The following is a 20,476-nucleotide window of genomic DNA, read 5'->3' as shown; positions in this document are numbered from 1 at the left end:
TATGTTGTAAAAAATTATGTGTACTATTCGAGAAAGTATATATACAAGTTACGTAAACATTATTTTTTATATCTGAATGATGTTTTTTATCTTATGAGCGATTGGCGCTTTTAACTTTCAACACGCCAACATTAAAAGATGTGAACTGATAAAAATTTACCGAATTAGGGGAAATATCCACATGGCAGATAAACACGGTGACTAAATACTGTGTAGCTTCAGAAATATCTAAAATAAATTAATCTATTTGCCAATAAGTAATTTAATTACAATTTTATTAAAATTTTTCATAACTTTATTAAGAATTTTTTGTATTTATTATCCGTGAATTAAAAATTTTGTTCGTTAGCGTTGAAAAAGAATAAAAGTAGGGAAAGTTTTAGTTAAAAATTTTGGTAACATCATTGATAAAGCCGCACGCAGTTGTGTGTTGACTGAATGTGTTTTAGAAGAATGGTGTTTTAGGTTAGTTCGTACTGATTTACATTTAATTTTAATGCGTTTTGTGAATATTTATAATTTTTGTAACTGTGTTCTTTGGTGTTACGTATTCCTAAATGAAAATATACGCTAACAGCATATGTGTACTTTGCACAGCTATAAATTTAACATAATTTGTAGGTTATAGTATTGTTGTAGATTAGACATATAACCTAACAATTACTAAAAGGTAAGCTATTACTTGAAAATATTTGTTTTAATATCTGTAAATATATTTAGCTGGACTCTTTAAACCTCTTTAATTGTAGTCGTCAGGGAAATGAGTGTCTGTTGAGTGCATAACTTTTAATCTTTTTATAACGTTTGGTTTATTTGAAAATTGACTTATTTAGCAGTTGTGGGATGTTGCCTCCACTATTTTAAGGTTACATTTGTTGTTTTCTGTATCTTAAATATTACATATTAGTGCTTGTTTTAATATTATTTTTGTTATCCAATGATAATTCTGTTTTTGTATTGATTTCTTTTAGGTTAAACTGTATTATTAACCATTCAATACCAAATTTTCTGATTTAGTTAGGCTTTTGTTTTCTGATTTCAGAGTAATTTTTGTAATTGTAATACCTTTATAAAATATTGCAGTAGATGGTAAATTAAACTTCTTTTACTTGTCAATATATATATAAAATATCTATAATTCTTCTTCATGTTAAAGAAATGCAAAATATTCTTGTCATGTTAAAAACATATTTATTCATTGGATTTGCCTTTCTGTTAGTGTAATGCAAAAATATTTATCTATATCACAATCAAATTCTCCTTAAGTTATTTATACCTTTTAATAAATATTTAATGAGCTTATTTTCAGTATATTCCTGTTATGGTTATATGAAATGAAAGATGTTAAGATTATTTCCAATTTTGTTACAATTACTAGTCAATACATATTAGAACAATATTTGTCTAGTTATATTGGATTAATAATTTGTGATATTAAATGGTAGGTGAAAACTATCTAATAATTTAATATCAGATACTATGACCGTACAAAGCCTTTATTAATAATAAACCAGATTTGTCTAATGTAGTTGAGTATTTGATGGAACAGGGACACACTGTATTTTATATATAAATAAAAATGTGAGCATTTTAGAATTAAACAAGAAAGTGGAAAGAAACAATTCATTTTAAAAGTATTTCATTTTATGTGTAAAAGTACATAATTTATAAACTATTACACCGTTCTTCACATCAAAATAATTTTCTTAATCAATCTAATGATATCAATAGAGAAGACATTTTAAATGTATGCACTCTGCACTATCCATTTTTTTGGTAATTTATAAATATCTTCCTTATATCTAGTCAATAATATAGTGAAATGTTCCAAAATCACTCCTTGAAGAAAATTATTAGCAGTTTTTTTATTTTATTGATTTGTTAACTTTTTAAAATTATATTCTGGTATAGATTGCTTTAACATTTTAAAATATTTATGTAGAAGCTAAATCATTAAGCAATAAATAAATAAACTTTTTTTGTGTGTTTTAATACTCTTTATAAGTAGCCATGTCGTCTACTGTTTGTGGATAACTTATTAATTATTGCATGACCTCTACTGAAAATAGATCAGCCCACTTTTTATTTAAAAAAAAGAGATAGCAAGCCTTTTGTTTTGGATTACTTCTTTGTTGTGCTCTTCCAGTTATGAGCAACAATTGATTTGATTTGGGAGTTTGTCATTTTTGGGCCCAGTCAGTACATGGTAAAGTCAGAATTGCATTATAATGTTTGCAAATCTTAGAAGACAGTGTTTGTATCATTGACAATGTTGCAAAATATGTTCTCATTATGACCAGGTGACAACATGAGTTACTGTTATACTTATGTTAGAACATATGAAATGAGGTAATCATTTATTGGTTATAAATTTCTCAAAAAATTACATGCATTATTAGTAACAAAAGGTAACATATTATGTAAATAAGGTACATTACTTCTTTACTTCATGAACTTTGAGGTAAGCAAGCTAAACAAAAGAGATATTATGGGATTGAAAAGAAAGTATATTAACTTATTCTCTTTTTATAGCTTGGATTACAGGAATTGAACTCGTATGTTTTATTTATTTTTTTAAAACAGTTGGCTTGACAGTAGAGAAGTATAGATTTACTTAATGCTTAAATAATTTTGTTATAATCTTAATTATAAACAATAAATAAAGAAATAGTGATATTGCGTAGCCCTGTAATGCTTTATTATTTTTTTAGATTGTGCTTCCTGTGACTTTTGTAGAAGAACTTTTGTTTTGTTATACAAAACAAAATGGATGATGATTATGATGAAGATAAGCCATGGGATGGTGATACAGGGGAAGGAGAGGTTTGTTTTTAGTGTTATCTCTTCAGTTTTTAAACTTTTTTCCAGTCAGAACATATTTTTAATTAAATAAAAATTTAATTCAAAAATGTTACTTGTAGTTTGATCTGTGAACTATAGATCTGAAAAATTATGCTAAAAGTGCAACAGTTTTTCAGATTGTTTTAAAAGGTATGATTTATGAGACAACACATTTTTTAATCAATCTATGTTTCTTTTTTCCCATGTAAGTCTCTTCTTCCACAGAATGACTCCATTAGTTTCGTTGGCCATAACTTTTTTGAAAAGGGAGGAGCTTTTCCAGACAGGTGCTTCAAGTTTAGATATAGAATGTAGGATTATTGGCTATGTAATAATACAAAATGTTAAACAGGTTTTAAGTTTGAAAAATTTGAAGTTCTATTCATTTTTTTGATATAATCTCAAAATCATTATTTAAACATTTTTCCTTAAAATAAATATGTTTGTATTATTATAGGAGAAAATTATTATTTTTTTGTTTAAAGGAGATACAGTTCATAGATATCTAAATTCCCACACAAAATTGATGAATTATGCTATTGCATAAAAATATTCTATTTGGATGTTTGTGTGGCTTTTGTATTCATCTTCCATGTTGGATCCTTCTGTGTGAATGTTCATTGCTGAAGGTAAAGTTATATATAACATCCTAGTAGATACAAAAAAGTTAAATAGACAGTGATTGTTATGTTCATGTGAATTATGAACATGTTTCTTTAATTTAATGACATAATTGGATTAGGTATAGATGAAATTTAAAAGAGTGAAGGAACTTTTAGAGTAGTTGGGCAGACTAAAGTAAAACTAGAAAACATATAATCTCTGATGACAGCGTTTCCTAAATCAGTCTAATAGGGCTATTCAGTGACCAACATGTACTCACATAGTAGACTATTGTAAATAAAAGAAAAGATAAAAAGAATTGTATATTTTCTCGTTAATTGGGTGACTTTTTGGGGCAGTTGTGTAGCCCCTGCATAATCTCTACTAGCTTAAATTAAGAATGAATGTCCCTCTTTTTTCCAGCCTCCGGAACCTCTGTAAGGTATTACTTCATAGGATTAATGAGGATAGTTTTATACAGTCTCAGGTTGACCATTCCTTAAACCCACCGGGTTGGTCTAGTGGTGAACGTGTCTTCCCAAATCAGTTAATTTGGAAGTCGAGAGTTCTAGCGTTCAAGTCTTAGTAAAGTCAGTTATTTTTACACGGATTTGAATACTAGATTGTGGATACCGTTCTTTGGTGGTTGGGTTTCAATTAATCACACATCTGAGGAATAGTCAAACTGAATGAAACACTTCATTTACACTCACACATATCATCCTCATTCATCCTCTGAAGTATCATCTGAAAGGTAATTACTGGAGGCTAAACAGGAAAAAGAAAGAAAAGGTCGACCAGTCATGAGATGTGTGGTTAATTGAAACCCAACCCACCAAGTACACGTATGACCAAAGTATCCATAGTCTAGTATTCAGTTCCATATAAAAGTAACTGTCTTTGCTAGGTTTTGAACCTTAGAACTCCCGACTTTGAAATTAGCTGATTTGCAATGATGAGTTAACCACTAGACCAGCCCACTGGGCTTAATAATGAATGTTTACTTTACATCTCTTACACAGTTAGATGTTTGTCTTTCTTTTCCTCCACAAACCTCTACTTGAAGACTTTAATTAAGTCATCAAAAGAATTTGATTAATACATTCCTTTGTGGGAGATGGGTTAACCCAGTTAAGGCAAGAGTGTGGTGTGACTAGTAGAGCATTTGATAATCATGAGAATTTATCAGTTTGTGAAAAGTTCAATTTTATTTTGCATTTATGTAATGTTTAGCGGTTATGTTTGAATTTTTTATTGTGAAGCCAATTTGATTTTAGCCGATTGTGGTAGTAACAGTGAAATATAACACTAATACACTACCACTGTAATGTAAAGGCAGTTTGTACACACATTGTGTACTAGCTTAAAATATTTGGTAGACAACTATTTTCTTTTCCTCTCAAAGAAATGCAGTCTTGGGTAGTATTTGATGCATTCAACTTACCCATAAATTAATATACAGTCATCTTCATGTATTAATCGACTTCAATTAAACAGCTAGAACACAGTCAAGTTTAAAGAAATATTTATTCTTATCTTGCCTTTGCTTAAATTGTAGAATGCTCATGTTTAGCTTTATAAATGAAAACGAACATCTTATAATTTTTAAAATGTTCTTTTCTAACAATTTCCTCAGTCACATTTTGATTTATTCTCTTTTTTCAGATTAAATGGAATTTAGATTCTTCTATTTGGGAATTACAGACGTAATTCCCATATGGCTATAATGCATTTACATTGCGTTTTGCTGGAAATTGTAAAATAGAAAAGCTGTTACTTTATATTTAACAGTATTCCTGTACTTTCATTAAACTTAAATAGTTATTTTATGGTTAGAATATTCTGTCTAAAAAGTGCAAATTAATGAAGTTATTTTATATTTAAATGAAATATTAATATCTTTTCATGTTTTTAAATTTAATTGCAGTCTGATGGAGGGGAGGAAGCTATGGAAAATTCACAAGAAGTTTTAAATGAATGTCTGGAAAAATTTAGTACCCCTGATTATATCATGGAACCAGGAATATTTTCACAGCTTAAAAAGTATGTTAAAATTGTTATTGTTTTTATATTGTGGATTGATTTTATTATATTGTGAAACTTAATTACTTTTATTTATGTAAAATTCCTATAATCAAATGTCTTATTATACACATCGGTTTTATTTTCATGCCTGGCAGCATGGTATTCTACGCACTCTCAAAGAATGTGGAGTCAGGGGCAATATGCTTGGTTTTATTAGGGGTTTCCTGAATGACCGATCTTTCCATGTTCGTGTTGGAAATTCTCTCTCGGGTAGCGCCGACTTGAAGAATGGAGTACCTCAAGGAAGTGTATTCAAGTGCTACCTTATTTTCTATGGCCATCAACAGTATAACTACATGTATGCAGATGCCTGTTTCATGTTTTTTATTTGTTGATGACTTTGCTGTATATATTGTGTCTTGTTGAACAACCACAGCTGAAAGGCTACTACAGAACACTATATCTCGCCTTGAAGCTTGGTTCAAGGTTACCGGCTTCTCATTTTTACCTGAGAAAACAAAATGTGTAGTCTTTTCTCATCTACGGGTTCCCTTTTATTCCGCATGTCTTTCTCAGTGGAGAACTAATTGTTATCTCTCCTGTCAGATTTTTAGGTTTATTTTTTTATATCCGCCTTACGTGGGTCATATGCCTCAAAGAATTAAAAATGAGGTATTCCAAATTTTTAGATATGCTGCAAGTCCTTAGAAATACAAATTGGGATGCCGATCAGTCATGTATGTTGCATTTTTACTACTCCTTGGTTCGTTCCCATTTGGATTATGGTTGTGTCGCCTACTCTTTGGGGCATAATACCGTGCTTAAAATGCTAGATGCTGTACATCATGCTTTCCTTTGACTTGCTACAGGTGCCTTTAGATCAAGCGCTGTCATAAGCATCCTTGTTGACTGCGGTGAGCCGTCTATTTTGTATAGATGGAACCAGGTATTAGCATCGTATTTTAATTCCCTTAAGGAAAAGCCAAATCAACCGAGTTTTAATGCAGTTCTTGAAAATCCTTATATTCGAAGATATGAAGGCCATCCATGTTATATTGCACCTATAGGTATTCGTACCCAGCATTTACTACACCTTATAAATGTTGATGCAGCTTCCATTTTTCCATGTTTGTATCCTGTGTGGAGAATCAACCTTATTAATTTTATGTTTGACCTCATGACATACAATAAAGAGTAAACACCATCTATTTTCTTTCAGCAAATGTTTCACCATATTCTCCAAGGCAAACCTGGACACAGTGGTATACATGGATGGGTCAAAACAGAATGATACCGTTGGATGTGCATTTGTTGTTAATGCCTAAACCTACATGTTTGGTCTACCCACCCTTACAAGTTTGTTTACAGCTGAACTGTATGTTATATACATAAGGCTTTGAATATCATTAACCCTAAGATTGTCATATCCTTATTTGTAGCTACTCGTGTGGTGCTCTCCAGGCCTTAGAAAACTTTTATTCCAGATATCCTATTGTCATTAAAATCTACAATGCAATCGCCGACTTGAACCATCGTAACACACAAGTGAGTTTCTGCTGGATCCCTAGCAACATGGGGATTCTGGGTAATGAATGTGCAGATTTTACTGCTAAAGGTGCATGTAGTTAACCATCTTTCACTAACCTTGTTATTAACACCCGTGTTTATTAACTATGTCAAACAAGCACTTTGTGCAAGGTGGCAAGATGACTGGATTGCCATGTTAGATAACAAACTTCAACATGTCAAAGATACTGCGTTGCCATGGAATTCCTCCCACAGGAAATTTCGCTGAGAGGAAGTCGTCCTTTGTCAATTGCAGATAGGACATATGAGAGCTACTCACAGGTACCTGATGTCATCAGAAAATGCACCGATATGTGTACGATACAAGTGCCGCTTGTCTGTGCACCACATCCTTGTGGATTGCATGTGTTATGCAGCCTTGTATTGTAAATTTAAATTACCCAGGAATTTTCATCAAATCCTGGGCAATAATAAAGAAGTTTTGGACCGGGTAGTTTTATTTTTTCAAGCTATTAGTATTTTAGAAACTTTTTTATAGTGTTGTTAATTTTTTTTTGTACAGTAGTAGTATATTTTTGTGTTTAACATTTTAGCTTGTTTTTTTTTTTTTTTAGTATTTTAGTTTCAGTTTTAATTTGTATTAAAGTTCTACTTTCAGTTTCTATTTTGTTTTAATTTTGTTGTCTTATTGGATTTTATATTTTATTTTAGTATTTCATATTTTTGTTTTCTGAGCGTTTATATCACAAAACTGTTTTTCGCCCAGAAAAAAAAAATAATTGTAGATGAAACATGGATTCACCACTACACTCCTGAGATGAAATAACAGTCAAAACAGTGGACTGCAAAGAGTGAACCTGCTCTGAAAAAGGCTAAGATGGTTCCATTGACCTGGAAGGTGATGGCAACTGTTTTTTTGGGATAGTAACAGAATTTTGTTTATCGATTATCTTCAAAAAGGTAAAGTGACATTATTATACATCATTACTTAATAAGCTGAAGGCGGAAGTTGCAAAAAAAACAACCACATTTGAAGAAAAAGAAAGTGCTTTTTCATCAGGGCAATGTGCCTGCTCACACTTCGATGGTCACCATGGCTAAAATTCATGAATTGTACTTTGAATTGGTTGACCACTCACTGTATTCACCAGATCTGGCTCCAAGCGACTTTTTCTTGTTTCGTAATCTTAAAGTTTTGCTTGGAGGAAAGAAATTTTCATTGGACAAGGCTATTGCATATGTGAACGCCTATTTTGCAGAAAAAGATGCCAGCTACATTTGGAAGGTTAAAGAGGTTAGAACATCGCTGGAAAAAGTGTATCGACTTAAAAGGAGACTTTATTAAAAATTGAAACTATATTTGACAGAAAAAATATGTCTTTCAATGTTAGGCTCAAAAATTTTCAGACAACCCTCGTAAATAGTAGTTTGCTAATAATTTGTATTTGCATTGGAATTAATGCAACTACTCTCCATGCCAAATTAGGTATGTCTTTTAGTTCTGTTTTTGATACCTAGAAGGCAGAATAATATTGATAATTTTTTTTCTTTTATGTACTAACAATTTTATTATAAGATAAATTTATAAACCATTTTAGTAGTTGTATGGGTACTGCTTGCTCAAAATTAGCGCCTCTTGTAATCTTGCTTAACATTGATTATTATTATTTTGAAGGTGTTTTAGGATTAAGATCAGTTATTTATTTAGTATGTTGATATGTAGCATTACAATTTTTATTCCATTCTGTCATGGAGTAGGAGGTCTTGTTTTTGCTGATAAGTATCTTAGCTTGGTTGGTTTATTTTACAGCCAACTGATTAGTAAATAGAAACCAAGGTTAGGTTCTGGTAACTATTCTTATTCCACATATAACTGCTGCTACCAATTAATATTCTTATTTATGTCTTGTATTTGGTAGCATGTGTAGTTTGGTGAATATTTGTGGTAAAGTTTTTCAGATTACCCATAAGTTGCTTTTGGGCTTTTACCATTGTGTGACTACCAAGGAAGAGTATAAGTACTGTTTTTATTGTAGTGATAAAATTATAATTGTAATATAATTATAATTTTTGTTCATTAAACAGTCAAGCTTTTTATATTTTTTTGCAAGTGGATTGTTAATTAGGACATTAAACTATACTGTATTCAGTTAGCTTGTAGAATGAAGAATAAACAAATGTGGCGTTTGTGTTACTGGTTTTGTTATGTTTCTGGTGAGTCACAATGCAGCTGTATCTATATAAAACACAATAATATTATTCATATTAGTCACTCTATAATTAATTAGTGACATAGTACTCATGTAATCAAACATTTATAAATTTATAATATTGTGTATTTCAGTTCTATTAAAACCCTTGACCTTTTCACAGGATCACTATTTTGTTCTTGTGTTCATTTTTGAGATGCTTGTAAATCGGCCAACTGAACACTCGTACATGAAGTTTATTTACTTCTGTCTTTAAGCTAACCGAATTTGGTATAGTAATTCCCCAAAAGTTATTATTGCCTCCTGTACTTTTCCTATTCAGGCCCATTTATAATGCAAGATAACTCCTTTTAATTTAGTTTTGGTTTTTCTTGGTGTATTTGATGTTACTTGCTAATTGATCATAATTCTGCATATTTTGTTACAGGTATTTTCAGGCAGGTGGTAATCCAGAGCAGGTTATTGAACTCTTATCAGATAATTATAAGGCAGTTGCACAAATGGCAAACTTGGTGGCTGAATGGCTTATTCTTGGTGGTATGTCTACATTTAAATTTTCTATGTTTACAATAAATTAATTATTTTTCAAAAGTATGTGTTGAATTAAGAAGATTTAATCTGCAATGAAATGTTTCTAACAGAAATTTTATTATATATTTTGTTTTTTAAGTTTTAAAATTTTAGAAATTTCAATCATTTTTTTTCTAAACGTTAACAATTCTGAGACCCATTTCAAAAATATTTTACTCCAGCTAAGCAAAGAATGAAGTTAGATAACTGTTCAGTTTGAAAAAATGGTTTTGTTCAGAAGTGATGGAGTTCAGTAATGTCATAAAATATTGAAATTTCATAAACCTGGACCAATTTGAGTGATTTCATAAAGTACTGTGGTAATTCATGTGTTAAAGTACTTTTATCTGTTGCAAACAAAGATTAGGACCATTGTATAATTAAATAATGATTTTTAAAATATGAGTAAGGCAGTTGAGTATAGTAAAATTCAAAGAAAGTTGTAGCGATCTGGAAATAAAGACTATCGTACATTTAGTCTGCCTCCACATGTATCTTAGAAATTTAAAATTTTATTCTCTTCAACAAATATATTGTGAAATATCGACAATTATTACAAATACAGTAATAATTATAACAAATGTAGTTTATTTATTAAGTAGCTTACTATTTACAAAAGAAAACTCTTAGGCATTATATAACAATTGTTATCACATACTCTTTGAATGTTATCACACACTTTCTGAGTGTTTGATGGCTCTCAGTAGTATTTATACCTCTGAGGTTACCTGTTTTAACAGCAGCTGATCCATTCATTTGTTTATTCAAGCATAATAATTTCAATTATCTATTGCCTAAACCTTCTACACTATTTTACAAATCTTTTCCATTGTTACTCTTTGTTATTGTTTCTGAATTTTTTCTTTTAAATTTTATTTATCGATTTACTTTCTTCATTTTCTCATTTTTATTCTTGCACTTTCCATTACTGGAAGCTTCTATATGCATTACAATATCATTTTCATGAAAAATATTTTTCTGCCAGGAACCATTTTATTTTGTAGATGTTATACAATGAAAGTTTACAGATGCGAGCGTATTGTGGAATTAGTTCCTGATGAAGTAGAATGATAAGATAATTTTGATTATTTGTTGTAGTTTGTATTTAATGTGAGTAAAATTAAGATTTAATTTTTAAGTAAAATTCTTTCATAACCTGGTTGTTAGGTCGTTAAGCGTTCGAGTGAGTATATGTTTCCCTTCCCCTTTTACCTTTCATTGGAGTGATTTGGAGAGAGATGTCGCGCCTTGACTGCGAACTGCTACAGTCGTATAAGTGATATAAACTCGTAAATGTTATACATTGTATTAAACGTAAGTAAACGAAAACCATTCTAAAGAACAAACCATTACTAAATGCAATTTAAATAATTCTAAACTATTATAACCGTTATTATATAAACTGTAAACTAGTAAGTGTTAAACTGTGTATTAATCAATAATAAACTTCATGTACTGATTAAACAGTGAATCTTATTTTCTTATTCACATTGTCTAATATTTAACATAGGTGTTAGTAACAATGAACTTGCTACAAAATGTATTTTCAAAATGTAACATTCTATTAATTTAAAAATTCATGAAGGATAGAAAATACGTGGTTCATTTCTTTGTCACATATTCATTCATTTGTTATTTCAGAAGATGTAAGGTCAGTTCTCTACTATATATTGTGTTTAAAAAAAGTGTTTCAATGTTCTTGTGTTATGAAGAGGTGAAAGTATTGATAATTAAAAACATTGCTTAGTAAATATTTTACTTTTGTCACTAGAACTTAATTAGCCATGAATCTGTTCTGCTTCTGTGTTTGGCTCTTTTGTTCCAAAGATGGTAATATTGATATTGGGAGGCTTAGCTTTACCTGATAAGCATTACCTGACAATTACATATATAAGGCATTGAAAGCCGCTGTTAAAGAAATAAGTTTCATAATCCATAGGCTGGTCATACCCCATCATGTGTTCTTTGGCACAAACCTAGCAAAAAAAAATCCTGACAAAAGAAATTGGTATGTACCCTGATTTATGATTAGAAATAGAAATAAGGAAAAGATGTGATAAAGGATAAATTACCTAAAGGATGTACTCGGCATGAGACAGACAACCTTGGTCAGAAGTTTATTGAGTCCACCTTTATGCTTAAAGATGAACCCTATAAAAATATTTGGTCCTTTTTTTCAGAGACTGAAGTCATTTGAGAATAGGAGGCTTTATAAAGGAACACCTCCCATCTCCATATATCCAACTGAACTTTTCTTAAAGGAATTTTACAATCTTAGTATTCTTGATCTGTTAGGGTTTTAAAAAAATTAATATTACCAATGTAACATTTTTGTAATTTCTGTTTTTAAATAGCGATTACTACTAACAATTCTTCCTAGAAAACTTATATAATTAAAGCCGACAAGATAAGTTGTAGATATGTTGTCTTATTAGGGATGTGTGAGAAAAGATGAAGATAAGTATTGTGATGGTGAAATTGAATTTAAAGGTTATGAAATCATGGTCAATAGAAGTCTTAATATTGCGTGCATGAATGTCTTATCCTTTATTTATTTTATAGTTCTTGATTGTGATATTTAAAAGTTTTTTTTTGTACTTCAACCTAGTTTTTCCTTTATTTAGTCACTTCATTTTCCAGGAGTGAAAGTAACAGATGTTCAAGCAATGGTAGAAAATCATCTTAAAGATATGATATTAAAGACATTTGATCCAAAAAAGGCTGATACGATATTTAGTGAAGAGGGAGAGGTAATTATTTATAATTATTATCTTTTCATTTTTCATTAAATTTTTATTGATTGCTTTACTAAAAGTTTTTGTTGAGCATTTAAAAAATGTTCAACATAGCATCTAAAAAGATACTAGTGCATTTTTACTATTTTTTGTCTATAATAATTGAAATTATTTTGATATGAGAAACAGATCTGTTTGAAAAAAACTGAATTTTTTTTATATCATTTTTTGAAATTTGGTGTCTGTTTTAAAAGAAATCTGTGTATATATATATATTTTTTTTTGGCATTGATTATATGCATTTGTATATATATTCATAAAATACCAAACCTGAATTTTACAAAAGGTTGTGATCAAACTAAAAGTAATAGAAGTGATTTCTCAGTTTAAACTTAGATGCTATTTTAACAGGTAATATGAGTTTTGAAATTATTAATTTATTGTGATAATAATTTTGGGTTGTAATTTATAAAATACCTATGTTAAATGACATTTAAGATAAATCACCTGTTTAAAAAACTGTTAATATTACACAGTTTATGTAGTGTAATCTCTCTCAGTTGATTTTTTTAATCTTTTCTTTAACATTTCCCTTTTTAAGTTCTTTACTTATTTCATTGTACATCATCCATTTCTCTTTATTTTGTGTTTCTGCTGAGTAGGAATGTAATATATCACATTGTATCGTCAGGTTTAAATTCTTTATTACCTTCTTGTTCATGTTGACTATTTCTAGTTTATATACTTTGGTAAAAATCATACTATTTTTTACATTCTAATGGTAATCTTATATTCCGTCTTAATTTTATAAAATTATACATACATAATCATTGTACCAAGTACCAAAATTGTGTTTTTTTTTGTACTTACTCATTTGTAAACATTTAGAGGGCTGTCATAAATAATTTTTCAAAAGCAAAGTTACGCATAGAGTTAAATATATCAGCAAATCATTTCATTTATGTGTAGTGTAAATATTTATTATTATGTTACAGACGCCAGCTTGGTTGACTGAAATGATTGAACATCCTACTTGGAGGTCATTGATTTATAGACTTGCAGAAGAATATCCGGACTGCTTAATGCTCAATTTTACTATTAAAGTAACTCATTTTTATTTTATAGTTGTACTTAATTCTATTTATGCAAGTTAAAATTCTATTCTTTATATAATATCTTTTTTATCATTTCCTTGACGGTTTAAGCATTTCTTTATTCATTTTTATTTATTCTGCATTAATTAACTTCAATATATTATACTGTCCTGTCAGTAGTTTCCTTTTAGTATTATTCCAATCCTTATTTCTTCATTAATAGTGTTCAAGTTTTTTTTTCATCGCAACTCCTCTCCTAATCTAACTTACTGTTATTCTCTACCAAATTTTATTACCTTTGTATTACTGTTGTTGTAAAGTGAATTTCTTTCCTAACAATGCTAACATGTTCGGTGTATTTATTTTTTCAGCTGTGTTTTGTTTTAACAGCTCTTATCAGATAACTATTATCCGCAATGCTTTATTCATTTAAAATTCTTTGCTAATAAAGCATTTTCTAGTGTATCTATTATATACATAAAACTTCTGTAAATATTATCATTTGTATTTCTCTTAACTCTGTCAATTATCATAACCACTTGATAATCTGTGCTAAATGAGAATTTTTAATGCCCAGTTAATAAAAAACAATCCTTTGAATAAATTTAACTGTTTCTAGAATTCCTTCCAATAGCCATGTTGCATGTTAATTATAAGTTCTATACAGAATACTATGTCAAAGAAAAAAATGAAATAGTTATGCATAATTTTATTTTGCATGAATTAATTAAGAATCGGTTACTTAATTGAAAATATTTTCATTCTAGCAACAGTATCATACTGTAATTTCATTTAATAGTTTTACATCAAAATTACAAAATGGTTTTACATCAAAATTAGAGTCTCATGTCATATATCTTTCTTCTTGGAAACATGTCCAAACAAACAACTTTTATTATAATATCCTTTTTTAAGTAGACTTGCTCATTTTGTACCTGAATTTAACAATGAGTTCTACAATGAAATTAAATTTATAAGATGAAAATTAAAGTAAATTATAAATATTTTTTTTTTTAACCTGTTGTGGAAGGTTTGGTCAGCATCAAAAATAATCTTATGGTATTAGCAAAGTGGCAGACAGTATTCCAAAAGATGATCTAGATCGCTTAGCAACTACTTCACTATACCCCAGTTTTTTTTTTTTTTACAGATGTTTGTAATGTTAGCATGTTCGTGTACCTTGAGTCAGCAATCATTTAATATGACATGGATTTGTTTTACAATTTCATCAATCAGAAATTTGTTTTTCATCAGGTTTGGGGTCCTGAGCACTCATTATGTTGAATGGATGTACAACTACATTTAAATTTAGTAGCCCTCTTTTTTACTTTTAAAAATGAAGAATCCTTTAAAGTGAAATCTAACCTTTTTTCTTTCTTCTCATAAAATTATTATTTAAATTTTCAGAAAATGTCAAAACTTGTTTGATTTACTTGATTGCCATAAAGACATGTGCAACTAAATGCACATGTCTAAAACTCTGCAGCCCACCATCTAAAGGATCATACTTAACCAATATCATTGTCATTTGATCATACTTGCACCATGTTAAGGCAAGAACCTTCTGAACGACCCTCATTTATTATTTTTAAATTATTTTACAAATGACTACAAGAAATCATAAACAAAAGGAAATGAATGTTATTGATTTTGTATATTCAGTGATATATTATGTGAAAATTAGTTGTAAAAGTTTACCTGTAATTGGTTTTTATGTTTGTTTTTTCTTAGTTAATTTCTGATGCTGGTTTCCAAGGTGAAATTACAAGTATATCTACTGCAGCACAGCAGATTGAAGTATTTTCAAGAGTGCTTAAGACTGCTATTTCTGGATTCCTTCAATGCACTGATGATTGGCAGCAGAGTATTGATGAGTGTGCAGTAAGTAAACATTTCAATTTTTTTGTTCATTTATTAAATAATTTTCTAAGATCAGAATCAGTTCCATAAAATTCTTCTACCTTACTTTGGATAATTTGATTATAATTATACATTATATATTCTACTCATGTTAGTTTCGTAATAGGAGAATCTTAGAGTTTTAGTCTCTTATAGGACATTATAAGATGTGCTATATTTTAATTTGTTTAAAAAAACCATCTGTATGTTAGTGCTACAGATACTTCCATTAGGAAAATATTTTATTCTTAGCTAATAGTAAGTAATAGTATTATTTTCTTTCAGAAAATGGTATGTCATGGTCAACATACATATGTTTACAGCCAGGTTTTATTACAAGTTCTAGCGCAAGAACATAAAGGTGGTTCAAATATTAAACGACTTGCGCAGGAGATAACAAAATGTGCTCAAAAAAAGTAAGTTATGCAATATTATATGATGTATTTATTATTATAACTTTGCTGTTTAGTTTTTTAATTCATTTAGAACATTCTACAAAAAACCTTTTTATTATTTACTATTTAATTTTCCTTAAAAATTTTTTTTTTCTAACAAAAAAGCATTTTTTGGAATTCCTTAACCATTAAAATTCAGGTTTTAAAAACAATCTTATTATACATTGCTTCAGAGATATTTTTTAAAATTCTATATAAAAATATATTAAAAATAAAGGTTATATAATAAATTCAACTAAAAAATAACTTTTATTTCAGTCGACATGATGTGACGCCTATTACAATGGCATTGAATGGAGCTGCCAGATATCCTCAAGCATGTCAAGCATTAACATCTATGTTAACAAGAAATGCTCTTAATCCTGCTGATATAACTGTTCTTTATCGTAATTATATAGCTGTTGAACCACCTCCAATCGATCTCATTCGTACACCACAGTTTTTAGGTAAGAATTAAATTGTTTTTTCATTGAACAACTTTTTCTTGTAATTACTTTAATTAGTCTTTTAAGTACAGAAATGTTTAGATAGATGCACAGTAATTCTACTTGGGGTTTTCTGAAATAGTGTTGGCACTGCTAACAGTACAGTATAGAGAAAATAGTATACTTTGAAAGCCAGTCAGTGGTCCAGTGATCCATCAACACTCTGCATATCAACTTTACTTTCTAAACGTTGATGAGTAATACCAAATGTTTTGTGGCTAAAAAGTTGTGATATTGATAGAATATATTTTGTTTCTTTTTGTAAGATATCCTTTTTTGTCTCCCACAGTAGTCGATTCATGCTGTTAGATGTAGTATATCTTTTTTATCTTGAGAACTTAATTTTATTATAATTCATTTATTAGCATCCATTAATAAAGTGTGTCATACACACATATTGGGTGTATTTCCTTATGTAAACACACTCAGCATTATTACATACCTGGGAATAGTTTTGGTAAATTATTTAATAATTTTGTTATAATTAAAACTTCAATTATATTCTGAAATATTATTTAAGTACTTTTATTTGTAATAAATTATCTGAATTCTAAAATCTTTTTGAAGTTCAGTTTTTAGTGCATTTATGCATTTCCCAGTTACTGTTAATTGTAGACCCTTAAAAATAACAGTTTTAACTCCATCATTGCTTTGAAGTGTTGAGTTACAGCCAATTTTTTAATTTTGTGATCAGATGAAAATCAAATTGTAACAAATCAGACCTGTAAGGGGATGATAAAAAATCTGCCACTTACTCTTGTTTACTACATTGTTAGGGATAGCAGCAGCTGTGGATTGTCATGCAAAAATGACCCCCTTGTTAGCTTCCCTCACTGTTCATTCACTCTCACTCACTCACTCACATCCATCTCTCGTAATAATCCCAAACCTGTCCCCTGTATGTTATCACTACCCTCATTACTGCTTCAAAAATAATCCCTTTTACTTTTCACCAGTATTTCATTTTTAGCCAAAAAACTGCTCCAGATATTATTCAAACTATATTTGGCTACTGATACCTGTTCCCTTATGTACTCTCCAAAAGAACAAAGAAGTGAAAGTAACACCCAAGTATTTGTATCTGTTGACTACCTCGATTTTCTCATTTCACTAAAACCATCTTTAATGTCTCCCTAAGCGACTTTCACCTCAGTGGAAATAACTTAACAACTTTGTTGATATGAAACAAATATACAACAAATCTTTCCATCCCCCCAATAAAAGTCCATTCACCCTTCTTATACTTACTGCTCTCATTCATAACAGACAGATCAAACCTCTCACACAATTCAATCACTTTCCACCCCCAAGCATTAACCACCTCATCAGAACACCTAATGGCATTTACATTCCATTTACTCTCTATTTCACCTGGTTGTACCTGTCGATCTCCTGTTCTACTATTAAAATCCCCTAACAGTACAAAGTAACAATTTTTGCCAATGTTTTCATAAAGCTCCATAATCTTATAAACTCATCCTCCCACATCCCACTACTGTTTAAGTAAACTGGAGTTACATACACACAGCAGTCATCCCATTTTACTGTCACAGCAGTCCCTCCCCACAACTTGCATAAACTACAATTCAAACCCTGCAAATTAGATTTATAGGCTAGCATAATTCTACTTTTAGACCTTCCGTAACATCTAACTACTGGAACCCATTCAACTTTCAAATTTTCAAATCGTTCAGCTTTCTCATCATCCACCCAAGTTTCACTCTTTATAAGTGAAAAAAATCATGCAACAATAACTTACCGCTGGAGTCCCGCTACATTTTATCCTAGAATCTTAAGTATTTTATCTCTCTCCTCTTCCTGGCAGACAGCTTCACACTATTGAATCTTCTCGGATAGTCCATTGATTTTTTAACAATTTTCCCAAGTCATAATTTAATTTTGCCACACTGTCTTGCGATCCGCACATCAACTGTCTTGTCGCCATCCAGGTAAATTTTTGACCCTCCATAATCAGCTGTTCCACATTAATAATCATGTTCTTATCGCCATCACTTAAATAACTTTGAATTGCCACAAGCTTTCACCTTTTTTTTCCTAGTTTCCCAACAAAAGTCCTTGTGAAGTATCATGTATTTTTTTTAACCTCTGGGACTACTGTTAGGTTTTGCTTCAGGGAATGAGAAGAATGACAATTACATGTGTTTTTTAATATATTCTCAATGTTGCTATCAATTGGCAAATGCGCAATAATGGAAGCATTGTCCTTTTTTTTACTAAGTGTATGGACCTGATTAATCATTACTTACCGATCTATTTATAACACATCCCTACAAAAGTCCCTGATAATCCCACGGCAATCTGCTTTGGAATTAAATTTCAGCCTTTTGAATATTAAATTATTAGGGGATAGGTCTTTGTAATTATCAAGCCGCTCAAAGTTTTGGCATTTTCTTCCTTCAAAATCCGCACTTCTTCTTTCAACAATCTATTTTCCTCCATGAGATCTCGATTCATAGCCAATTTATCCAAAATATCTTCTTTTTTTGTCAGCTTGGTCAAGTTTTTATCGAAGAATTTCTTCATCATTGCTTCTATGCCTTGAACCAGATCCAGGGATTCGTTTTGCTGCTTGGTCCTCCTCGTCAGGCGAATTTAATGGACAATCCCATTTTCCTTTTTGATAATGCAGCATTACAAATTTATCCATAATTTAAACAAAAGTTGCAAAGAAACACTAACCACTTGGAACACAATTTAAAATATTATAAATAATATTTTATTTGATTTAATGTTTTTTAAAATAAAAGAAACTGATTTGACACAGGGAATGTGTCAGATTTAATAAAATATGTAGAAAATATTATAATTAACCATAAGCAGAACACAATCATAACAACACATGTATCACCAAGCAACGTTGATAAACAGGCACACAGCAGGACGTCCTTACTCCACCAAGGCTAGAACTCAACAAACCTGGTTTTAACACTTAATTTAGACTTACCCAGAGAGTGCTCTTGTTTTCCAAAGATTATTTACATTACTTAACATATGCTTTTGTCACTGAGAGAATTTCTATGGTTTTGTTTCGCTGGTTTTGTTTCTGTGAACTAGTACATTCACAGCACTAGTGCTGAAAGAGAAAGAGTGCTTTCTCTTGTGGCAGTGCCATGGGACTAAAGCCCAGGCTCATAACAGCTTGGGCTATGCAGCAGTCTAATGCAGCTACTGTCTGGCTGTGAAAGTATAAACTAAAACTTAATTTTTATCGCTTCAAGATTTCTTATAAAATATTATTAAGTGCCTCAAATCAAAAGCTATATTCGTTCTTGAAATCCCAGCATTCTTCTTAAGGCATCTATATATATAAAAAATATTTTAGTTATTATGGGGCGTACTTCTGTAGTGTATTTATTGGTTTCTAATAATTATTTTTCAGAATTATTGGTAGATTCATTATTCAAGCCAGGAGTTAAATTAAATCCTGAACATAAACCTAAGTATATATATTTATTAGCATATGCAGCTAGTGTATGTGAACTTTCTAGAAAAAATATTAACAAAGATGAATTAAAGTTAACCATACAAGCTATTGAAAGGACTCATATGATTTGTACAACCAATAAAGGATCTTCCGAATTAATTAGTGAATTATCTTCTTTATATCAATGTATTAAGTAAGTAAATTAATATTAATTTTTATTGTGTTTTTTCTTTTAACTTAATATTATGATTTGTAATATTTATGGTATTTTTTTGCTCTGTACATTATTTTATTTTTTTTAAACATTTGAAATGTTTTCCACCATTAAATTGTTGATGTTATGGAATAAAAATAAATTTATAAAATGTCTTGTAAAAAAATTTTAAAAAGATGAGTAATCTAGAAAAGTGAAATCGAAGTCAAATCACTGTTGAAAGTCATGCTTTATGCATCAACAGTGAATAAATAAATGTAACATAATACGTCATTTAAGAGTTGTTGAAGATAACTTATTTTGAGGATTTTTTCAGTAATCCCTTTCAGTCACAAAATAAAAAATGCATTAAATTTGTTTGCAATTAAATTAA

The 20,476-nt window shown here is 29.8% G+C and overlaps 1 protein-coding gene across 2 annotated transcripts in view; it reads left to right on the top strand.

Annotated features, from left to right (window-relative positions):
• The first annotated feature begins 415 nt into the window (after positions 1-415).
• Positions 416-20,476, top strand: part of TH1 (negative elongation factor complex member TH1) — a 34,608-nt gene continuing 14,547 nt past the window's right edge. The window contains exons 1-10 of one of the 2 annotated variants that reach the window (XM_075373473.1): positions 416-465; positions 2,712-2,823; positions 5,372-5,487; positions 9,634-9,743; positions 12,417-12,526; positions 13,507-13,614; positions 15,337-15,486; positions 15,790-15,920; positions 16,218-16,405; positions 19,845-20,082. In XM_075373473.1, the coding sequence (XP_075229588.1) occupies positions 2,767-2,823; positions 5,372-5,487; positions 9,634-9,743; positions 12,417-12,526; positions 13,507-13,614; positions 15,337-15,486; positions 15,790-15,920; positions 16,218-16,405; positions 19,845-20,082 (1,208 nt within the window). In that variant the 5' untranslated portion in view covers positions 416-465; positions 2,712-2,766. Of the gene's footprint in view, positions 671-2,711; positions 2,824-5,371; positions 5,488-9,633; positions 9,744-12,416; positions 12,527-13,506; positions 13,615-15,336; positions 15,487-15,789; positions 15,921-16,217; positions 16,406-19,844; positions 20,083-20,476 lie in introns of both variants that reach the window. The other variant, XM_075373474.1, reaches the window with a different exon arrangement.

Source organism: Lycorma delicatula, chromosome 8 (assembly GCF_047948215.1).
Source record: "Lycorma delicatula isolate Av1 chromosome 8, ASM4794821v1, whole genome shotgun sequence".
NCBI lineage: Eukaryota > Metazoa > Arthropoda > Insecta > Hemiptera > Fulgoridae > Lycorma > Lycorma delicatula.
This window is presented reverse-complemented; position numbering and strand designations above follow the sequence as displayed.